Raw genomic sequence first — 22,232 nt, 5'->3', positions numbered from 1 at the left:
CTTAGACACAGGGACACAAAGAAACTGAAAGTGAAAGGATGGAAAAAAATATTTCATGCAAGCTACAGCCAAAAGAAAGCAGGTGTAGCAATACTAATCTCAGATAAAATAGACTTCAAATGCAGGGATGTTTTGAGAGACAAAGAAGGCCACTACATACTAATAAAAGGGGCAATTCAACAAGAAGAAATAACAATCGTAAATGTCTATGCACCCAATCAAGGTGCCACAAAATACATGAGAGAAACACTGGCAAAACTAAAGAAAGCAATTGATGTTTCCACGATAATTGTGGGAGACTTCAACACATCACTCTCTCCTATAGATAGACCAACCAGACAGAAGACCAATAAGGAAATCGAAAACCTAAACAATCTGATAAATGAATTAGATTTAACAGACATATACAGGACATTACATCTCAAATCACCAGGATACACATACTTTTCTAGTGCTCATGGAACTTTCTCCAGAATAGATCATATGCTGGGACATAAAACAAGCCTCAAAAAATTTAAAAAGATAGAAATTATTCAAAGCACATTCTCTGACCACAATGGAATACAATTAGAAGTCAATGATCATCAGAGACTTAGAAAATTCACGAATACCTGGAGGTTAAACAACACACTCCTAAACAATCAGTGGGTTAAAGAAGAAATAGCAAGAGAAATTGCTAAATATATAGAGACGAATGAAAATGAGAACACAACATACCAAAACCTATGGGATGCAGCAAAAGCAGTGCTAAGGGGGAAATTTATAGCACTAAACGCATATATTAAAAAGGAAGAAAGAGCCAAAATCAAAGAACTAATGGATCAACTGAAGAAGCTAGAAAATGAACAGCAAACCAATCCTAAACCAAGTACAAGAAAAGAAATAACAAGGATTAAAGCAGAAATAAATGACATCGAGAACAAAAAAACAATAGAGAGGATAAATATCACCAAAAGTTGGTTCTTTGAGAAGATCAACAAGATTGACAAGCCCCTAGCTAGACTGACAAAATCAAAAAGAGACAAGACCCATACAAACAAAATAATGAATGAAAAAGGTGACATAACTGCAGATCCTGAAGAAATTAAAAAAATTATAAGAGGATATTATGAACAACTGTATGGCAACAAACTGGATAATGTAGAAGAAATGGACAATTTCCTGGAAATATATGAACAACCTAGACTGACCAGAGAAGAAATAGAAGACCTCAACCAACCCATCACAAGCAAAGAGATCCAATCAGTCATCAAAAATCTTCCCACAAATAAATGCCCAGGGCCAGATGGCTTCACAGCGGAATTCTACCAAACTTTCCAGAAAGAACTGACACCAATCTTACTCAAACTCTTTCAAAACATTGAAGAAAATGGAACACTACCTAACTCATTTTATGAAGCTAACATCAATCTAATACCAAAACCAGGCAAAGATGCTACAAAAAAGGAAAACTACTGGCCAATCTCCCTAGTGAATATAGATGCAAAAATCCTCAACAAAATACTTGCAAATCGAATCCAAAGACACATTAAAAAAATCATACACCATGACCAAGTGGGGTTCATTCCAGGCATGCAAGGATGGTTCAACATAAGAAAATCAATCAATGTATTACAACACATTAACAAGTCAAAAGGGAAAAATCAATTGATCATCTCAATAGATGCTGAAAAAGCATTTGACAAAATCCAACATCCCTTTTTGATAAAAACACTTCAAAAGGTAGGAATTGAAGGAAACTTCCTCAACATGATAAAGAGCATATATGAAAAACCCACAGCCAGCATAGTACTCAATGGTGAGAGACTGAAAGCCTTCCCTCTAAGATCAGGAACAAGACAAGGATGCCCGCTGTCACCACTGTTATTCAACATTGTGCTGGAAGTGCTAGCCAGGGCAATCCGGCAAGACAAAGAAATAAAAGGCATCCAAATTGGAAAAGAAGAAGTAAAACTGTCATTGTTTGCAGATGATATGATCTTACATCTAGAAAACCCTGAGAAATCGACGATACAGCTACTAGAGCTAATAAACAAATTTAGCAAAGTAGCGGGATACAAGATTAATGCACATAAGTCAGTAATGTTTCTATATGCTAGAAATGAACAAACTGAAGAGACACTCAAGAAAAAGATACCATTTTCAATAGCAACTAAAAAAATCAAGTACCTAGGAATCAACTTAACCAAAGATGTAAAAGACCTATACAAAGAAAACTACATAACTCTACTAAAAGAAATAGAAGGGGACCTTAAAAGATGGAAAAATATTCCATGTTCATGGATAGGAAGACTAAATGTCATTCAGATGTCAATTCTACCCAAACTCATCTACAGATTCAATGCAATCCCAATCAAAATTCCAACAACCTACTTTGCAGACCTGGAAAAGCTAGTTATCAAATTTATTTGGAAAGGGAAGATGCCTCGAATTGCTAAAGACACTCTAAAAAAGAAAAACGAAGTGGGAGGACTTACACTCCCTGACTTTGAAGCTTATTATAAAGCCACAGTTGCCAAAACAGCATGGTACTGGCACAAAGATAGACATATAGATCAATGGAATCAAATTGAGAATTCGGAGATAGACCCTCAGATCTATGGCCGACTGATCTTTGATAAGGCCCCCAAAGTCACTGAACTGAGTCATAATGGTCTTTTCAACAAATGGGGCTGGGAGAGTTGGATATCCATATCCAAAAGAATGAAAGAGGACCCCTACCTCACCCCCTACACAAAAATTAACTCAAAATGGACCAAAGATCTCAATATAAAAGAAAGTACCATCAAACTCCTAGAAGATAATGTAGGAAAACATCTTCAAGACCTTGTATTAGGCAGCCACTTCCTAGACTTTACACCCAAAGCACAAGCAACAAAAGAAAAAATAGATAAATGGGAACTCCTCAAGCTTAGAAAAACCTAAAAGGAATTTCTCAAAAAGGTAAAGAGGCAGCCAACTCAATGGGAAAAAATTTTTGGAAACCATGTATCTGACAAAAGACTGATATCTTGCATATATAAAGAAATCCTACAATTCAATGACAATAGTACAGACAGCCCAATTATAAAATGGGCAAAAGATATGAAAAGACAGTTCTCTGAAGAGAAAATACAAATGGCCAAGAAACACATGAAAAAAATGTTCAGCTTCACTAGCTATTAGAGAGATGCAAATTAAGACCACAATGAGATACCATCTAACACCGGTTAGAATGGCTGCCATTAAACAAACAGGAAACTACAAATGCTGGAGGGGATGTGGAGAAATTGGAACTCTTATTCATTGTTGGTGGGACTGTATAATGGTTCAGCCACTCTGGAAGTCAGTCTGGCAGTTCCTTAGAAAACTAGATATAGAGTTACCATTCGATCCAGCGATTGCACTTCTCGGTATATACCCGGAAGATCGGAAAGCAGTGACATGAACAGATATCTGCACGCCAATGTTCATAGCAGCATTATTCACAATTGCCAAGAGATGGAAACAACCCAAATGTCCTTCAACAGATGAGTGGATAAATAAAATGTGGTATATACACACGATGGAATACTACGCGGCAGTAAGAAGGAAAGATCTCGTGAAACATATGACAACATGGATGAACCTTGAAGACATAATGCTGAGCGAAATAAGCCAGGCACAAAAAGAGAAATATTATATGCTACCACTAATGTGAACTTTGAAAAATGTAAAACAAATGGTTTATAATGTAGAATGTAGGGGAACTAGCAATAGAGAGCAATTAAGGAAGGGGGAACAATAATCCAAGAAGAACAGATAAGCTATTTAACGTTCTGGGGATGACCAGGAGTGACTATCGTCTGTTGATTTCTGATGGATATAGTAGGAACAAGTTCACAGAAATGTTGCTATATTATGTAACTTTCTTGGGGTAAAGTAGGAACATGTTGGAAGTTAAGCAGTTATCTTAGGTTAGTTGTCTTTTTCTTACTCCCTTGTTATGGTCTCTTTGAAATCTTCTTTTATTGTATGTTTGTTTTCTTTTCAACTTTTTTTTTCATACAGTTGATTTAAAAAAGAAGGGAAAGTTAAAAAAAAAAAAAGAAAAACAAGGAAAAAAAAAGATGTAGTGCCCCCTTGAGGAGCCTGTGGAGAATGCAGGGGTATTCGCCTACCCCACCTCCATGGTTGCTAACATGACCACAGACATAGGGGACTGGTGGTTTGATGGGTTGAGCCCTCTACCATAGGTTTTACCCTTGGGAAGACAGTTGCTGTAAAGCAGAGGCTAGGCCTCCCTATGGTTGTGCCTAAGAGCCTCCTCCCGAATGCCTCTTTGTTGCTCAGATGTGGCCCTCTCTCTCTAGCTAAGCCAACTTGAAAGGTGAAATCACTGCCCTCCCCCCTACGTGGGATCAGACACCCAGGGGAGTGAATCTCCCTGGCAACGTGGAATATGACTCCCGGGTAGGAAGGTAGACCTGGCATCATGGGACGGAGAACATCTTCTTGACCAAAAGGGGGATGTGAAAGGAAATGAAATAAGCTTCAGTGGCAGAGAGATTCCAAAAGGAGCCGAGAGGTCACTCTGGTGGGCACTCTTACGCACACTTTAGACAACCCTTTTTAGGTTCTAAAGAATTGGGGTAGCTGGTGGTGGATACCTGAAACTATCAAACTACAACCCAGAACCCATGAATCTCAAAAGACAATTGTATAAAAATGTAGCTTATGAGGGGTGACAATGGGATTGGGAAAGCCATAAGGACCACACTCCACTTTGTCTAGTTTATGGATGGATGAGTAGAAAAATAGGGGAAGGAAACAAACAGACAAAGGTACCCAGTGTTCTTTTTTACTTCAATTGCTCTTTTTCACTCTAATTATTATTCTTGTTATCTTTGTGTGTGTGCTAATGAAGGTGTCAGGGATTGATTTAGGTGATGAATGTACAACTATGTAATGGTACTGTAAACAATCGAAAGTACGATTTGTTTTGTATGACTGTGTGGTATGTGAATATATCTCAATAAAATGAAGATTAAAAAAAAAAAATTTTGAGACCCAACTCTAAAACAAACAAGTTTCAGCAGGTCCTAGGGCCTGTTAGAACTGGAAAATAGAAACTAGTAGAAATAACTTGAATCCGCAGATTATCCCTAAACCTCATTCTAGCCAAGTTATTTCCAAGTCTTCCCAGAGCAGCAGATCAATTTGGGTGAGCCACACCTCTATCAGCCTGTCCTTCAAGGTTCTATCCACGAGCTGGTCAGCCACGCCAAACGTCAGTCCCACCACCACAGGAAGACGGGCCATCGGAATGAGAGTAAGGATGGGCCATGATGAATTCATACCAGAATCAAAGGCATGGGTAGCAGAAGATGCCCAGGAGACCAACCCACAGGGTCCCAGAGAAGGCCTATGCTGCGGTTTCACAGGTCACCTCTATGGACCATCACTCTAGGCAGCGATGGCAGACAATCGACTTGCTTTCCCAGTGCTTCAGACCAGCCTGTTCTACATCCTAGCACATGCATTTTGGATAAACACATCCTGCAGGCTCACTGTTGACACAATAACTGAAAGAATATACACCCCCGTCCTGTGAGAATTGCCCTACGAGAAAAACTATTTCAAACATCTACCAGTCTCAGTGATCTAAAATCTCAGCTTTCAAATCTGAGCTCTTTCCTAGACATGCTAAGTAATTTAGAGCACATAAACGTCTTTTCTGCTCATATTTCTTTCCACTCTAAAGCTGGGACGCCACTCCACCTTCCTAATATTTGTTTATTACAAAGTGAAAAGTGAAATAAGAAATCATGACTAAGTCACTTCTCATGTCTCATTAGAGTTCTGGCTTATACAGATTTCCAGATGGATGAGTATCAAGTTATTCACGGTAGAACAGTTGATAACAGCAAAAGAACAAACACCCAAATGTCCATCAAGAGGGACCTGATTAAACAAAGGTACCCATACCCTGGAAAACTATATAACTATGAAAAAGAATGAAGTTCTCCATGCAAAGATATGGAAAGATCTTGAGGACACATTGTTCAATGAAGAAAGCAAGGCGAAAAGTAGCATGCAGCACTTCACTGTCCAATGTGGCAGCCGCTAGCCACATATGATATTTAGATTAAAATTATAATTAATTAAAATTAAATAAAATGAAGCATTTAGTCACAATCACCACATTTCAAGTGTCCAACAGCCACATATGGCTAGTGGCAACTGTATGAGACAGTCACGGATATAGAACATTTGCATCACTGCAGAAAGTTCTATTGGACAGCGCTGGTCTAGTGTACTACTTTTTTATGTAAAGAAACAACAACAACAAAAGAACAAACAAGACTATATGCTTGAATTATCTATGCATTAAGAAATTTTGGAACATTACACAAGAAACCAATAATAGCAGCTGCTTGTGCATGGTGGTGGAACAGGATATACAAAGGTAAAGGTGGTAAGAAGAATTTTCATACATATAATTTTTAAATCATATGAATGTTTACCTGTTCAAAAAATGAAAGTTAAAAAAAGTGGATGGATGGATGGAAGGAAGGAAGGAAGTATGAGTGAATGGATGCGTGGGTGGGCAGGCTGTGAACTAAGTTCAGACCCTCCACCACTTAGTAGCTTTGTATGATTCAGACTCCTTATCTATGACATAAAAATTATGACTACCATATTACAAGGAATAACTGTGATATTATACGAAGTGCTTAGAATGCCTAACCTATGGTAAGGGCTCAACAAATTTTAGTCCTATTACTGAATCTGACCTTTGTGTGGCTGTGGGCCAACGCTGAGCACGGCTGCATCAGGCAGGGCCTTATGGATGGGCTCTGCCTTGGTGGTCAGCTCAGTCTAAGCAGCAATGAGTAATCCAGCATAGATGCCACAAGTCCCTACCACAATCCCACTCCCCCCTTTCCATCACAGATCACAGGACCCTTTCCTGCCAAAGGTACTTCATTCCCTCAGAATCCTTAACACAGAACCACATGCAGCCACCATCAACTGGAGTCAGCACTTTGAGATGAAACCTACTTGTAATCATTGCCGGTCTTGGTTCTGGGGATCCAAAGATTGTGATACAAACTCACAAGAATTCACTATGATCAGGGTGATCATAAAATGTGTTTAAAACAAGATTCTTCTGAGAGTAAAAGGGCGCACTATCGATAATTAGACTGGACAAGTGTAACCTGGGACTGTCCCAGGCAAATGTGAAGGCATGGTAATTATAAATGATAATACAGATGTATCTATAATTATTAATGTTTATATAGCACTTTACTGTTTTCGAAGTATTTACACATGCAGAATCTCAGACAACCCACAAGGGTAAGAACCAAGGAGGCCAGACTAGCAAGGCACTTCCTACCACTGGGGGTAAGGGGCATTCCACTCACGAGAACCAATTTATAAATGAGAAGGTTCAATCTAATCTTCGACAAAAGGAGTTCAGATACCCAAGGGTATTTCCATCACACTGGTGTAACTACACGAATTATTCATTTCATCCTGGGGAGATTTCTGTCCAGATGACTGGTGTTAGGGCCATTAGGTCAGAGTTTCTTCGTCAAGGCTGGAGAAACACAGACAAATTCTAGTGCTTTGACAAACCAGTTCCCTTCTTCAGCACTAGAAAAACCAGGTAGAGACCATCCAAATGGCATGAGTACCCTGGGGATGCACTCTGGTTGTGTTCATAAGAATGAGAACCTCAAACTGAAGGGTTATGAAGCACTGAAATAAATGTAACAGAGGAGAAAAGAAAATATCAGAGTCCATCATCCACAGCAGCATTTGTTCCTGTGAAACATCTGTTTCTGGTTGTATGTTGTGTCCTGGATCATGATGTAAATTTATGTTAGTTGCAGTAAAAAAAAAAAGGTTGAAAGCCACTGGTTATGGAGACTATAAATCTCAATTCACAGACTGGAAAAGCATCTGGTCTCATTTACAAAGGCTTGAAAAAACGTCCTCTCTTGCTGTTGCTAGAAGCCAGCTACCATAGGGAAAAGCCCGAGCTAGCCTCCTGAAGGATGAAAGACATGTGGCCCAGTCACTCCTGTACCCAGGCCAAAGCCTGCCCACTGCCAGACAAGTGAGGGAGGCCACCGAGGATCAGTATTCCCAGCCAACCCTCCAGCTGACTGTAGTCACAAGTGAGCCCAGGCTGGACCAGAAGGAGATCTGCCCAGCTGAGTCCAGCCCAAATCCCTGACCCACAGAACTGTGAGTTAATAAATGATTGCTGTTTGAAGCCACTAAGTTTTGGGGTAGACTTTATGCAGCCTAGGTAACCAATTTTTAGTCCCCAACTCCCAGTTGTAGAAGGAGCTGAGCCCTGAAGTAGAATGATGATGAAGTGCCACTAGTATAACCTTAAGGGAGCCCTTCTGGTACCTGAGCTTAGTTCCGGACATCCACCAAGTGGAGGGCGAAGGTTGGGGAAGCAGAGGGGGTGACCTGGATGGTGAGGACCCTGAAACCACTTTCAAACAGCAACCAGGATCCCAGAAATCACCTCCCACCAGCAACCATTGAAAGGAGGCCTTAAAAACTCAGGGATATTAGTTTGCCTGACACAGAGAAGACTTAGTAGATACATGAATTTTCTTTCCAAAGGGATGTGTCTTAGAAGAGTGGACTCACTCAGGCATTGCTCTGAGATTAATCGGTGAAAGTTAAAGGCGGCAGATTTTCAGCTCAAAGATAAGATTTGTTTAATAATTAAACTGCTAGATTAATTTTAAGAAGTTCAGCTGCCTTAAAAATAGTAAGTTAGTATCATCTGTCTTGTCTATAGGAAAAGGGACACCTGCTTTGGAGGGAAACTGAGCATGATGGTTTTTAAAGTCTTTCAATTTTATCTCTAAGAAGAAGAACAGTATTAGATTGGACTTGGTTGGGGGAGAGCAAATACTTGATATTTTATGACAATGAAATTTCTCAAGAGCATGCTTCTCCCTGAAAATGATAATAATTTATAGAGTCATGGGCTTTGGAGTTAGAAAGCTCTGGATTTCAACACTACCTGATTAACCACTGACTTTGAGAAAGTTTTCTCCAAGCCTATATTGCTTAAAATAGGGATAATAGTACCACATAGGCTTGTTATAATGTTTAAATGAAATAACACATGTACCCAACACAGGAAATGATCAATAAGTAATAGCTATTATTATTATTATCCCTCTTAAGGGAGAGGAGGGAGAGGAAGAGAAGAATAAAAGAGGTAAAGGGCTAAGAGGTGAAAGGTTAAGATGTGATAACAGAGATCTCCTGACACATCCCTGGAATCTTTCTAGTTATGTTTATACTAAACAGGTGGGGCAGGTGGTGGAAATAGTTGATTAAGTATCAGTTTCTTGTTTTTTAAATTTTACCAACTTTCTCAGGATGGCCCATGAGGGAACTGTTGATGGAGAAGGGATTATCTCTGAATACAGGAGCTAATTTACCATGACTCAAATTGTTTCAGAGATTTCCACATGGGAGTGTAGTGAGAGTCATGCCAGAAACCAATAACAACAGAGAAAAGAGGATAAAGGTGGACAAAGAGCCAGAGCGCAGCATTCAGACAGTTGCAAGAAACTAAAAAAGGGCAGTCATGAGCCCAGCTTAGGTCATCAGTGCAAAGTAGGCCAAAGTTCTCCCTGACCTTCAGTCTCTGCTGCAGGGTGATGGTGAAAACAAGGACAAGAGATAGGCATTTCCCAGTAATTCAAACTGCTTGTCAGCCCCATCCTTCATCCTCTATTTCTCTCCTGCTTTCTGCCTCTACTTCTTACCCAAACTCCAACTGGATCCATTCTGTGACTTGATGGCACTGGCCAAGGATGTTAAAACTAATAATAACGAAAATAGCAGCTGACATTTCTGAGTGCCAGTCACCAGGAACTCTCTCTGGATCACCTCATTTACTCCTAACCATAATCCTATCCAGCATGTATTAATTTTATAAGCAATGATACTTAGAGAGAAGCACCCAAGGCCTCACTCAGAGCTGCCAAGTACAGGAGACAGCACAGAAACCCAGGGAATTGGATCCTTGAGCCCCTCCTATAACCTGCCTCTAGAATGGGTTTGCGGTTTGCTTCTGGACATAGGCTCCCTGTCACTGAGGGATTGAAGTTGTAGTTCTAGAACTGTATCTTATACAGTCTGGTGATCTTCCCAAGGTTCTGGTGAAGAAACTTTGTTTCATCCTTGGAGAAACCTAAGAAGCCTTTGTTGAACCAAGTCAAGGGGGCTGTAAACAATCAGGCAGGTTAGGAAGCACCTCTCTGCATCCGCAGCAGCGGGCAGCAGAGCAGGGCCCAGGTGGATGCCCAAGGGCCCCTTTTCTGGCCTGCTCTCCGATCAGTCTCCATGCTACCCCTGTGGACAGAGAGCAAAGTAGGTGTGCCAAATTATAGGCCAAGGGCACATTATACAGCCCATTTATTTTCCCTCTCAAGTCCTTTCTGGTTGAAGGTCCCTGACAAGTCAGCTAGATTCAGTATTCTGGTAATGTATTGCAATTTGCAATTAATGATGGTTTAGGTGGGGAAGATAGTTGGTGTGAGGGTTACGGCCACCTTTTAGCTATGAGTTTATTAAATGTGACATCACCTTTATTTATATAAAGCAAACTGAGTGACTTCAAAGTCCCAAATGTAAACATTGCCTAAGCAATGTTTACATTCCTGAGGTGAGGGCCAGATCTGGAAGGGTAGGTCCACCTCTTGGTAACCTGCTTTGAAATTAGCAAAAGGCTAAGGGTTCCTTAGGAAAAATCTGTCCCACCCTCAAGGAATTCAGCAAGTCAAGCTTGAGCAGTAGGTCTGATGCAAGTGGTCTTTAACCACATATTAAGAATGTTATGTCTAATCTTGTGAGATTTCCCATTTCATTTTCTTTAAAATTTATCTTCCAAGCCCTTATCCATCTCAGACCTCAATTTATGTTTCTTAAGGGCAGGGTTTGTGTCCAGTTGTGTCTGCCACATACACCCCTACCCCCACCCCAACACTCAGGCACCCCTCAAACATCAAGCACAAAAACTACATTGGGCTAACACTCAAATATCTACTAACCAGAATCAAACACCCTATGGGCCTCTTTGGGGCCTTCTCCATGTTGCTTTCAGTTCCTAAATTTCTAAATATCTTTGGGGAGGTTGTGATCCTCTCTCTAGTATTGGAGTGACTCAGTACACCGGGCAGTGGCAGAAAAGCCAACTGTTCCCATCTGATCCCATAATTAATGGAGCCAGGCAGCCAGCACAAAACATCCATGCATTTCTCAATTGTTCTGTTGCAGTGTCACTGGCCAAGTTCTACTCCACTTCCTTGGACTGAAGGGGGCCAAGAAAACAGTCAAGTACATTAGAGTGAAGGCGTGGGCAGCTGGCCAAATTCCAGTAGAAGGGCAGGAGGTTCACTTCACTACTCTTGATCCAAGCCCAAGTCCAGCATGGCAAAGTTGTGCTACTTCTACTACACCTTGCAAGTTAGGAATAGGGGCTGTCATCTGCCAGATTTTACAGACGAGAAAACCATTGTTAAAAGAACAGGTGCTTAATAGATGCTTTTTCCTACTGGCCAAGAGGCCAGCTGACAGCTCATGCAAATGACCTTGGAATCAAAGCCAACCTGAAAGTCTAACTGAAGCCCTGCAATTCCATTAAATGTTGTACAGAACATTCTATTGTTGGTCAAGAAAAGCAGCTTACAGAAAAGTGCATAGCACCCTAGTATATGCAGAGCACAGGAGGAAAGGAATGTGTAAGCATTCACTTTCATCCGCAGGAAACTCCTCCAGAAAGAACAGAAGAATCTAACACTGGAGTTCCTCCAAGAAGTACCTGAAGTGTGGGAGGGAGACTTTTTTCACTTTATATAGATATTTTTACCTTTTGGTTTTTGAACTATAAAAGTGAATTACCTAGTCTAATATAATTACATTTTTAAAAATTAGTTTTCAGCCATTCACTTAGTATTTATATAGCATGTACTAGGCACTAGGGTAGATGCTGGTCAAGAGTGAGTAGGGAGGGGAGAAGACAGATAATCAAATGCATAATTATCTGGCAGTGGGAGAGGTCAGCAACAAGGGCACAGGGAGAAGACACTGGCCTTGATGGGATGGAAAAGTGGAGAGCCAGGTAAAGTTTCCTCCAAGAGGCAGTTTCTGGACAGTCTTAAACGAGTAAAACTAATAACAAGTACCGCCTGCGGCAGCACTCCTAGAAGTCTCAACTATGATGAGGGTCAGGTCATTGAAAAAACACAGGTAAACAGAAGCACTGAAAAGACACCATCCCTCTTAACTATTCTATATCAGTCCCTAGGATATGGGAGAAATAGCACACTGCAATGGGAAAAAGATTTTAAAAACCAAATGCTATACTATGCCTCCTTTTCCCACTTTGCTCCTACATCCAACCCTACACACCACAGAATCCCAATGTGTAAGTCTGATAAAGAGAACCAAAGAGCTGACATTCCTAAAGGCTTTAGAAGAGCGCTTGGCACAACGTGCTTTATAAATGTTAAAATCAAACAAAGTCCAGCGGAAAAGCAAAGCTTCTCGAACATCTCTCCAGAGGGGAATTCCCAAAGTCCCCGGAGTACTCTGGAAGCGGGGCTTGTTGCAACTTAGATTTCCTTCCCGATACAACATTCCTAAAACATTGGACTTATCAGAAGCGGGGGTGGGACGGGCACCTAGAAGAGCAGCACCTGCACTGCCCGCGCCCGGGATCCAAATGCCCTTTAGCCCTCTTTGCTTCAGTTTCCTCACCACCGAAAAAACACAAGGAATTTTCGAGCCTCCTTCAATTCCTCGATCAAGGCGATTTGCCGTGGAGAGCGGAGAACGCCCGAAGGCTGTTGCGCAAAATGCCCGAGGGTGCGCAGGTGGCCTCTGCGCCCGCCACGCGGCGACCAGGGCGCAGACAGGTGCCCACGGGTGCAGCGTGCCCTCTCTCCGCGCTGTCCTCCACGGGCACGCGAGCCCATGGTGGGGCGAGTGCCTCGGCACGGCCTCCCTGGACCAGCAATGCCCAGCCGGGCCGAGAGGCGGCCCGCCCCACCTCCCTGCGCGCAGTGCCTGATGCCCACGCCGCGGCGGTGGCGCACGGCCCTCGCCAGCCCCTGAGAGCGGCTTCCTGGAGGCGGAGCCCGCGCCGCCCGCGCGCCTTCACTCACCAGTTGCCGGAGCCCACGATGCACACTTTCAGGGGCGCCGCTGCCATGACCAGAGCCAAATGCAGCAGCCGCGCCTTGCCTCCCCGGCCAGCCGCCTGCCTCCGCCTGCTCTGCCGTGCCCTCAGCGGCTCTCGCAGCCCCGCCCTTGCCCGCCTCTCCACCAATGGCCGCGGCCACTCTCGCCCGGGCGCTGCCGGCCACAGCTGACAGCCCGCGAGGACCCGCCCCATGACTCCCGAGAAACACTGCGCACGCGGGGCCCTGACAGAACCCTCGGCCCGGCTCCGGCGCTGTCCCACCCCTGCCCGAGGCATGCCGGGACTTGTAGTCCCCATCCCCCCACCCCACCTTATGCTCGGCGCCGGCGGACCACGGTTTCCACAGCTCGGTGTCCCCACCCGGGTCATCGCACAAGTTGCGCTTCCCGACCTTGAGGATGCACTCCGCCCTGTTCCCCACGCAGAAAGAGCTGCAGTACTGATTGGAGTCGAGAGAGGCCCCCGGATTAACTCTGTACTCTAGTGGACCAGATCTGGGCTAGAACTAGAAGTGCCCACACCTGCCTTTTTAGCCTCTGCCTCACTTGTAGAAACAAGACACAGCCTGGTACCGTTGAACTTCTTAGTGAATCTGGATCCTGTGAGGGCTTCCGGACTTGGCTGGGCAGTACCTGCACTTCAGGGTTGACACCCATTCAAGCTGTCAAGATAAGAGATCTGGGCCCCGGGGTTGGGGTGGCGGTGTCAGGACTTGCCTCCTCGTTTTCTTTGCCCAGTGACTTAATTGTTCTGGGGACCAGGAGAATTTGTGGTTCAGAGCCTACTCTTCGTGGTTCCTGGCAAATAGAACATTATTTATTCACTTTGCAGGGTTACACATTTTCAGAGGAGGATGAAGTCATTTAAACCAGTGGTTCTCAAACTTTGCTGCATGTCAGTTTACTGGAGATTTTTAAAATCTCCATGCCTAAGCTTTACCCCAGACCAATTACATCAGAAACTTCGGAGGTGAAATGCAGGCATTAGAACTTTTTGAAGCTCAAGAGGTAATTGCAAAGGCGGCAAGACTGAGAACCAGTGAATTAAAATATCAGTGGAGACTTCTGAAAAATACTAGAAAAATACTGCGCCTGTTAATTTGGTCTCAGAAGAGTAACTGTTATTTTTGTTTTCACTTCTACATATGTGAAAGATTTATCTCTATTACTTTTGATGTTTACTTAAGGGAAATGCTTAAAGGGAGGGAGTGAGGCAAAACATTCTCTCCATTCCCTAACTGATGGTTTGCTCTCAAATATTTGTACTAATTGATGAATACCTAGACAGGGATAATGCAAAAGATGGCTCTTCAAACTTGTTTTAAATTTATTTTTGTGTTTGTATTTCAAAATGGGTTTGTCAAAAAAATGAAGTCATGTACTTAGGTAGTATATATGCAATGCAAAGATTTACACAAACTGCCTAAAATCTTTGTATGTCCTCTGGAAACTCCTGTTTCTGAAGGTTACAGCTACTGCTGCATGTCATGAGCTGTCTGGCTATTCTTGTGGACATATCCTGCAAAGTATGGTCTTGTGGTATTTACTGATCACCTGGATGTGCAACAAATTATGCCAGAATAGACAGTCACTTATTTTATAGACTGGATGCAAAGATAAAGACAAAAAACAGACAGGTGAAACTCATGAACATAAGGTTGAGAGAATAAAGCGAGTTGCAGGAGAATGCATACACTATGATTTCCATTTCTGTTAGTTTGGAAACAAGCAAAATTAAATATGTCACTAGGAATACATACATACATAGTGAAACTGTAAAAGAAAACAAGAGAAAGATAAGCACAAAATGCAGGATAGTGGTTATGACAGAGGGGAGGGCTGGTTATTTATAATATTTGTATCTATTATAAACATTTTGTGTATATATTGAATAAAAATCATGGGGAAGTGGAGAAGCTACAGTACAGAAGAATGATGAGAGCCAAATGAACCAGTCAGTGAGAGCAAGTGATCTGGTTACCAGTTTTGAGATGCTCAGTCTTCTGCCAGTCCCTCAGAAGTTTGCCCTTCTGTACTCCACCTCCACCAAGAGAATTGAGCAGCCTGGAAGACAAAGGGTTAACCAGTTTCATTGTGACAGTGCCAACTCTTCTGAGACCCAGAGAACCCATCAGGTGTATTATGAAGTGCATGATAACAGTGTCTCTGAGAACGTGACAGGTGTGTGCATAGAACATGGTAGAAAGAGGTATTATTTGCTAGGCAACTAGAAGAAGCAAAGCAGCACTTTTGAAACTCTGCCCAGATATCTCCTTAGTTAGGTCACCAGGTTCATGAAGTACATTTCTTATTTTCCACATTACAGGACGTAATGGCAACAATATTGCCAAACTTTCCCACATAACCAAGATCCCCTTCCCTCCAGCTCCAGGTAAAATTTTCCTTGCCTCCATTATCACCACCAGCCTCCTCCAGTCCCCTTGGGCTGCCTTTAACACCCTTTGGAGGCCTTTCCAGCTTCTGCCTGTTGCCTAGTCCTAAAGCCAATGCTTCATGTTAGGGCAGCAACAGCACCCCACGTTCAGATATCAGAATCTGTTCTGGTTATCACTTGCTGCATAACAAACATCCCCAAAACTTAGGGGCTTACAACAATGATGCTCATTTACTTAGGTCAGGAATCTAGTTTGGGCAGGACCCAGAGGGGGAATGTTCGCTCCATGAGACGTCAGTGGGGCCTGGAGGAAGCCTTCCAGGATGGATCATTCACATGGCTGGCAAGTTGGCATTGGCTGCTGGCTGGGAGATTAGCTGAGGTTGAGGGCTAGAAGCCCAAATCCTTTCCACATAGCCCTCTCCAGAAGCTGCTTCCCCATGGCACAGTGCCTGGGTTCCAAGACTGAACATCCTAAGAGATGTGAAATGGAAGTTGCCATTTTCTTAAGACTGAATCCAAAATTGGTCCCATCACTTTTGGTCCCAGAGCCCAAATTCTAGGGGTGGAGACATAGATCCTACCTCTCAATGGGAGAAGTGTCAATGAATTTGAGGACCATTTTTAAAGCTGCCACAATCTATACTGTATCACCATGTTAGAAATGAGAAAATTGGTATACAGCAAGATTAAAAGACTCTCCCAAGATCCAGTGGGGAGTCAGGACCAGGAGTTGGATTTCAGAGTCCACTCTGAGACCACTTAGGTCATCTACCCATTCAGTCATTAAACATCTACTTACTCAGTACCTATAAGTGCCAGTAGTCACTGTGTGAGGTCCTGAGGATTAAATGTTAAACAAATATTTGCTTTCATTTTGGAGGGAAAGCTCTCAGTCAGTTACCCTATAGTTTGATAAATGCTATTGGTTTACCATGGCAGCCTCCAAAAAAGAGATCTCTGCCTTAGATTTGGGAGTTCAGGGAAGTCTTCCTGGAAAAGTAAGATCTCTGTTGAAGCCTAAGTAAAAAGGGGCCATCGACAAAGCGAAGGAGTGGGAGAGCAGCAAATGAGCAAACGAGTCAGAGGATGCAGCACAGGCAAAAGTCAGTAGGCTAGAGAGAGAATGACATGTTTAGGAGATAGCAGAAGATCAGTGTGGCTGGAGGGAAGAACAAATGAGTGGGAGAGAACGTGGGGCAGGGGGAGATAGAAATGAAACTAGAGAGGTAGAGGAGGTACCTGGTCATGAATGGCCTTGTAAAACATATTGAAGAATTAGAGCTTAAATTCTGAGGGCTGAAGAAGCCATTCTAGGGTTTGAGGCAGGAGGCTGACAGAATCAGCCTTGCATCATAGGGCGAACCCTCTAGAATTCCCAGGGGCAGAGACAGGGGACAAAGTCTCGGTAGGAGCCTGCTGCAGTAATCTATAAGAGAGATGGTTGTGGCTTAGACTAGAATGGAGACCTAGACCAGTGTGGGGGTGTTTTGGAGACCTAGACCAGTGTGGGGTGTTTTGATGTATTAGTTAGGGTTCTCTAGGGAAGCAGAACCAACAGGAAATATCTGTAAATATGAGATTTTATAAAAGTGTCTCACGCAACTTTGGGTATGCACGAATCCAAATTCTGTAGGGCAGCCAGCGAGGAGCAACTCTGATGAAGTTCTTTAGTGCACTCCCCGGGGGAGGCTGGCTGACTGAAGCAGGAAAGATTCTCTCTCTTCTTCCTTAAAAGGCTTCAACTGATTGGATTATATCCAGCTGACTGAATTCTCTCATTGCATAAGCCCTTCATTGATGTAATCAGCCACAGATGCAATCAATTGACTGATGATTTAATAAACCAGCCTTCTCGTCTAGTAAATAGCCACAAATATCTTTGCAGTAATGTTAGGCCAATGCTTGCTTGACCAGACACCTTGGCACCATCACCTGGCCAAGTTGACACATGAACCTAACCATCACATATGGGCTGAATTGTGTCCCCCAAAAAGACATGTTCAAGTCCTAATTCTGGTCCTGTGAATCCTATTTGGAAATAGGATCTTTGAAAATGTTATTAGTTAAGATGAGGCCAAACTGGATTAAAGTGAGCTCTAATCCAATATAACAGGCATCCTTAAAAGGAGAGGGAATTTGGAGAGAGACAGACTGAGTGAGAAGGCAACCCTGTAACTGAGGCAGAGATGGAGTGTTGCCGCAAGCCAAGGAATACCAAGGATTGGTGATAACTGCCAGAAGCTGAAAGAAGCATGCAACATATTCTTCCTTAAAGACTTTGAAGGAAGCGTGGCTCTGCTGAACACCTTCATTTCAAACTTCAAGCCTCCAGAATGGTGAGATGATAAGTTTCTGTTTGATAAGCCACCTAGTTTGTGGTACGTTGTTATGGCAGCCCCAGAAAACTAAGACAGGTAATCATGGAGATAGGGAGAAGTGGGTAAAATTGAAACATATGGGAAACAGAAAAATAAGACTTACCACTTTCTTGGGTGGAAGAGAGGGAGGAGTCTAGGATGATTCTAGCTTTCAGGCTTAGGCAATGGAATGAATATCATTTCCTAAAACAGGGAACCCAGGAAGAGGAATAGATCTGGAGAGAAGGATGATGAGCTCAGTTCTGGACAAGTTAAGTTTGATACCATATGGTATTCAAGTTCATATTTCAGGGAGGCAATTGGATATGTGGGTCTGAGATAGGGACATACGCAATTAAGAAGCACGTACTTGCAAGTTGCAAGTGGCCAGAGCCTTGAACAATGCCTGGCACTGAGCTGCGCTCAATAAATGAACCAAAGTGTTAGAGATTGCTCAGAGAGATCGGTAAAGTAACAAAGGAAGACAAACCAGGTCAGACGTAGAAATAGACTTAATATTTAAGAGAAGAACCAAATGAGAGAAGCCTGAGAGGATGAGAAAGGAGCAGTGAGGCCATCAAGTATGGTATTACACTTGCCAAAGGAAGAAAGCATTTCAAGAAGGAGGTGGTCACAGGGATGTTTTTAGAGTGGTTAAGTAAGAAAAGGACTGAAGTGTGTCTTTCAAGTCAGCAGAAATGAGGGTATTGGTAGAGTCCTCATGTATGGTTGTGCAGGTAGTACACTGCACAACACCAGTAGACACCAAGCACATTATGAACATTGCAGATCGGTATGCTCAAGACAACCATTTTCTGACATAGAGAACCAAGTGTCCTGTAGAAGGGACACCGTTTTCTAGTCCACACAACGGTATTGTATGGGCTAGCTGCAGCCCTGGTGAGAGAACATGAATTTCAGGTTTTTGTGGTGGGGCATAAACTCATCTTGCAGTGGGTTGAGTTGCAAATAAGAGGAAAAGAAGTGGAGGTTGGGCCAGTATAGAAAACATTTTCTAGAAGTTTAGCTGTGAAAAGATGAGAGATAGGGACATAAGGGAGGGCAAGGTGGAATTGAAGAGGAAAGGGAAGAAGTTTTGTTTACATTGTGGTATAAATCAGGTGGAGGAGGTTAGGATACGTTGAAATACTCCTAGGAAGGGGCCAGTAGACAGGGAGCAGTTGAAAATACAAGAGAGATAAGGAGAGGGACAGCAAGAGAGTGAGATTAGCCTTAGATGAGAAGGTCAGAAAAGGACTCTGGGGAGGGGGCACCTGCATGAATGGAAGGAACCAGGCTTGGAAAGATGGGGGAAGAATGCTCCAGGGGGAAGTTGGCCAGTGCAAAGGCCCTGTGGCAGTAAAGAGGCTCTGTGTTTGAGGAACGGAGAGCCACATTTCAGTGAACAAGCATGGCAGAGGGAGAGTTCCAGCAGTCAGAGATACAGTTAGACCAGATTAAATTAAATTGTAGGGCCTTGTGGTCCATGTCAAAAAAAAAAAAAAAGGATTTCCCATTAGCCAAATCTCAGTCAACAGAAGCATCAAAATAAATAACAGTGAAAGATTATTTAAACAGACAAACCAAGGGAAGCTCTTCCTTAGAATGGAACATTAAAAAGTATAGAAGGAATGATGCATCTAGTAGTGAAGGTTTGATGAGGAACAGGGTATTTATCTAGTCTCAAGGTCTCCACATAAATTACTAATTATTACAGAAGATAAAAGAGCAGCTTTGCAGTGGAGAAGCCTGGCTGACACCACCTTAATGAGATGGTCAAAGTCAACATCACTACTGATGAGACAAACTGACACCATGTACCCTCTTTAGCTATATTTGGATGAGAATGCATTTCTTGAGTACTGGCTTGTTGAAAAAAATATTTCGAAATCATTCCCAGACTTTGGAATTTATAGATTAAAAAAAATTTTGTTTGTTTGTTTTGAAGTCTAACATAGAATTGCCAATTTTTACTTTTGCCAAGTAAGGACATAAACTATTGCCATTTCATTTCATTTTATGTTTTATTTAAATTTAATTAATTTACTTTTTGAATACGTAATACATTCACACGGTTCAAAATTCAAAAGAATCAAAAGGATATACAGTGAAATTCTCTCTCCCTCCTGTGTCTACCAGCCACCCAGTTTCGCTCTCCTAAGGAAACCCTTTGTGGAGGATTGAATTATGTACCCAATTTAGACATGTTCTTGGTCTTGATCCACCTTCCTGTGGGTGTGATTCATTGTAAATAGTATCTGTTGAAGATGTTATTTAGTTAAGGTGTGGCCAACTGAATGAGGGTAGGTCTTAATTCAGACTATCGGAGTCCTTTATAAGGGGAAGAAATTCACTTAGTCAGAGAAAGCCCTGGGAGGAGACAGAAGCCAGAAATCAGTGGAACCCAGAAGAGAAAGGAGAGGACATTGCCATGTGCACTGCCACGTGACAGAAAAGCTAAGGAACTCAGGCTTCCCCAGCAGGCCCCAGAACACCACAGTCTTCAGGGAGAAAGCATTAACCTTGCTCATACCTCAGTTTTGAACTTCTCTAGACTCAAACTGTGGGGCCAATAAATTCCTATTGTTTAAGTCAACCCATTTTGTGGTATTTGTCATAACAGCCTGGAAAACTAAGACACCCTCGTAACCAGTTTTTTGTATATCCTCTCAAGAATATCTCACACATGTATGAACATACGGGGGTTTTCTTTTTTTTTTTTGCTCCGTTTTTAATATTAGTATATTATACACATTGTTCTGTTACTTGCTTTTTCAGTTAACATCTTTTCATATTTAAAAAGTCAATCAATGCCAAAGAGATGGATGAACATAATTAAAACTTTCAATGAAAAATGAAAAGATTAAATTTAATTTTTTTGAAAACTCCCCCCAAAACCTCTGTGAGGCATGGAAAACTTTTCACAGGTTAGAACTGGTTGAATTCATTTGTCTTATTCCAGGTGAGACAAACACTTGGGCCACCCTTGAGAAATGCTTTTATCTACTTTGTACTTACAGTACAAATGTCACCACTTTGCTTCCTAATTGCACACTGTACAATTCCCGCAGGTGACATTTGTTCTTGGTACAACTGGCATCAGATGAAATTGCCCATCTTCAATATTGTTATTGACAGTCTAATGAGAAATTACAGAGTTTTGGGCTGAAGAAAACAATGCCTCATTCTGGAAACTTATATGGGCTCTTATCTCATTTCCTTGGAGAATAGAGACATGATCGATGAAAGGTGGACTGAGCTGCTTGCAAGAGACAAATGGGGTCCCAGACATTTAGCATTAGCAGGTGTCAATTGTAATCTGTTCATATCAAAGTTTATTAAATTCACAAAAGAGGCTCTGCACCAGGTTTTATCCACCTACTGCACCTTTATACCAGTCCCTTAAATTGGGATGGTGTGAGGATCTGTTGCTTCTTTTAAAGATCACACTACCATAACCTACCTTTAGTTTAGGAGCCAGCTTTTAGCCAAGCATTGGGTAATGTTATAAATTATGTCTGGGGTACCAGCTAGCTTGCATCACCTGGAGAACTTGGGAGTTTTAAAGATTATATTACTAGCCTTAGCCATTGTACCTTACCAGAGAAAGGCAGGGATATCTATTCAGAGTTTCTAACTGATTGAAAATCAAATACGGACCCAGATTTGGTTCTTAATTTGAGTCTTGTTCATTTATTTATTCAGTGGGTATTTACTAAACTCATACTATGTGGCAGGAGCTGAGGATACAATATTGAAGAAAACAGACACAGTCCCTGCCCTCAGGGAACTTAAATCCAGAAGGGAGACCAGATAAAGGAACAAGAATCTTCAATAGAGGCCAGCCTGATGTGACTCTCATAAGAGACAGGGGACTCTGGGAACACATGTGGGGGATTCCAATCTAGACACAAGGTACCAGCAAAGACTTTCTGGAAGAGGGATATATGAACTGTAGCATGAGTAGGATTTAGATGGGGGAAGACTGTTTGAAGTAGAGAAAACAGGTAGTAAAGGCATGGAGGCAAAAGAAAAATAGTCATTGTTTCCTTTGAGAAGCTGAAGATTCAGTGATTGGAGGATAGAGCAAGAGGGAAAAGCAGATGAGGCAGATAAATGAGCAGGGGCCAGGTAATGCGGGATTCTCTTATAGGGGATTTAGATTTTATTTTGAGGGCAATGGGAGAATACTAAAATGTTTTCAGCTGAGAAGTGATGTGGTCGTATTTACCTTTTAAAAAATCCCTCTGGTTACAGCACAG

General features: G+C 42.3%; 1 protein-coding gene across 1 annotated transcript in view; it reads right to left on the bottom strand.

Annotated features, from left to right (window-relative positions):
• GPD1L (glycerol-3-phosphate dehydrogenase 1 like) overlaps positions 1–13,317 on the bottom strand; it is a 70,079-nt gene extending 56,762 nt beyond the window's left edge. Inside the window, exon 1 of the mRNA XM_037846530.1 lies at positions 13,179–13,317. Coding sequence (XP_037702458.1) covers positions 13,179–13,225 — 47 coding nt within the window. The 5' untranslated portion in view covers positions 13,226–13,317. The remainder of the gene's footprint in view (positions 1–13,178) is intronic.
• Between the last annotated feature and the right edge of the window lie 8,915 nt (positions 13,318–22,232).

This window comes from Choloepus didactylus, chromosome 1, assembly GCF_015220235.1.
Source record: "Choloepus didactylus isolate mChoDid1 chromosome 1, mChoDid1.pri, whole genome shotgun sequence".
NCBI classification, from domain to species: domain Eukaryota; kingdom Metazoa; phylum Chordata; class Mammalia; order Pilosa; family Megalonychidae; genus Choloepus; species Choloepus didactylus.
This window is presented reverse-complemented; position numbering and strand designations above follow the sequence as displayed.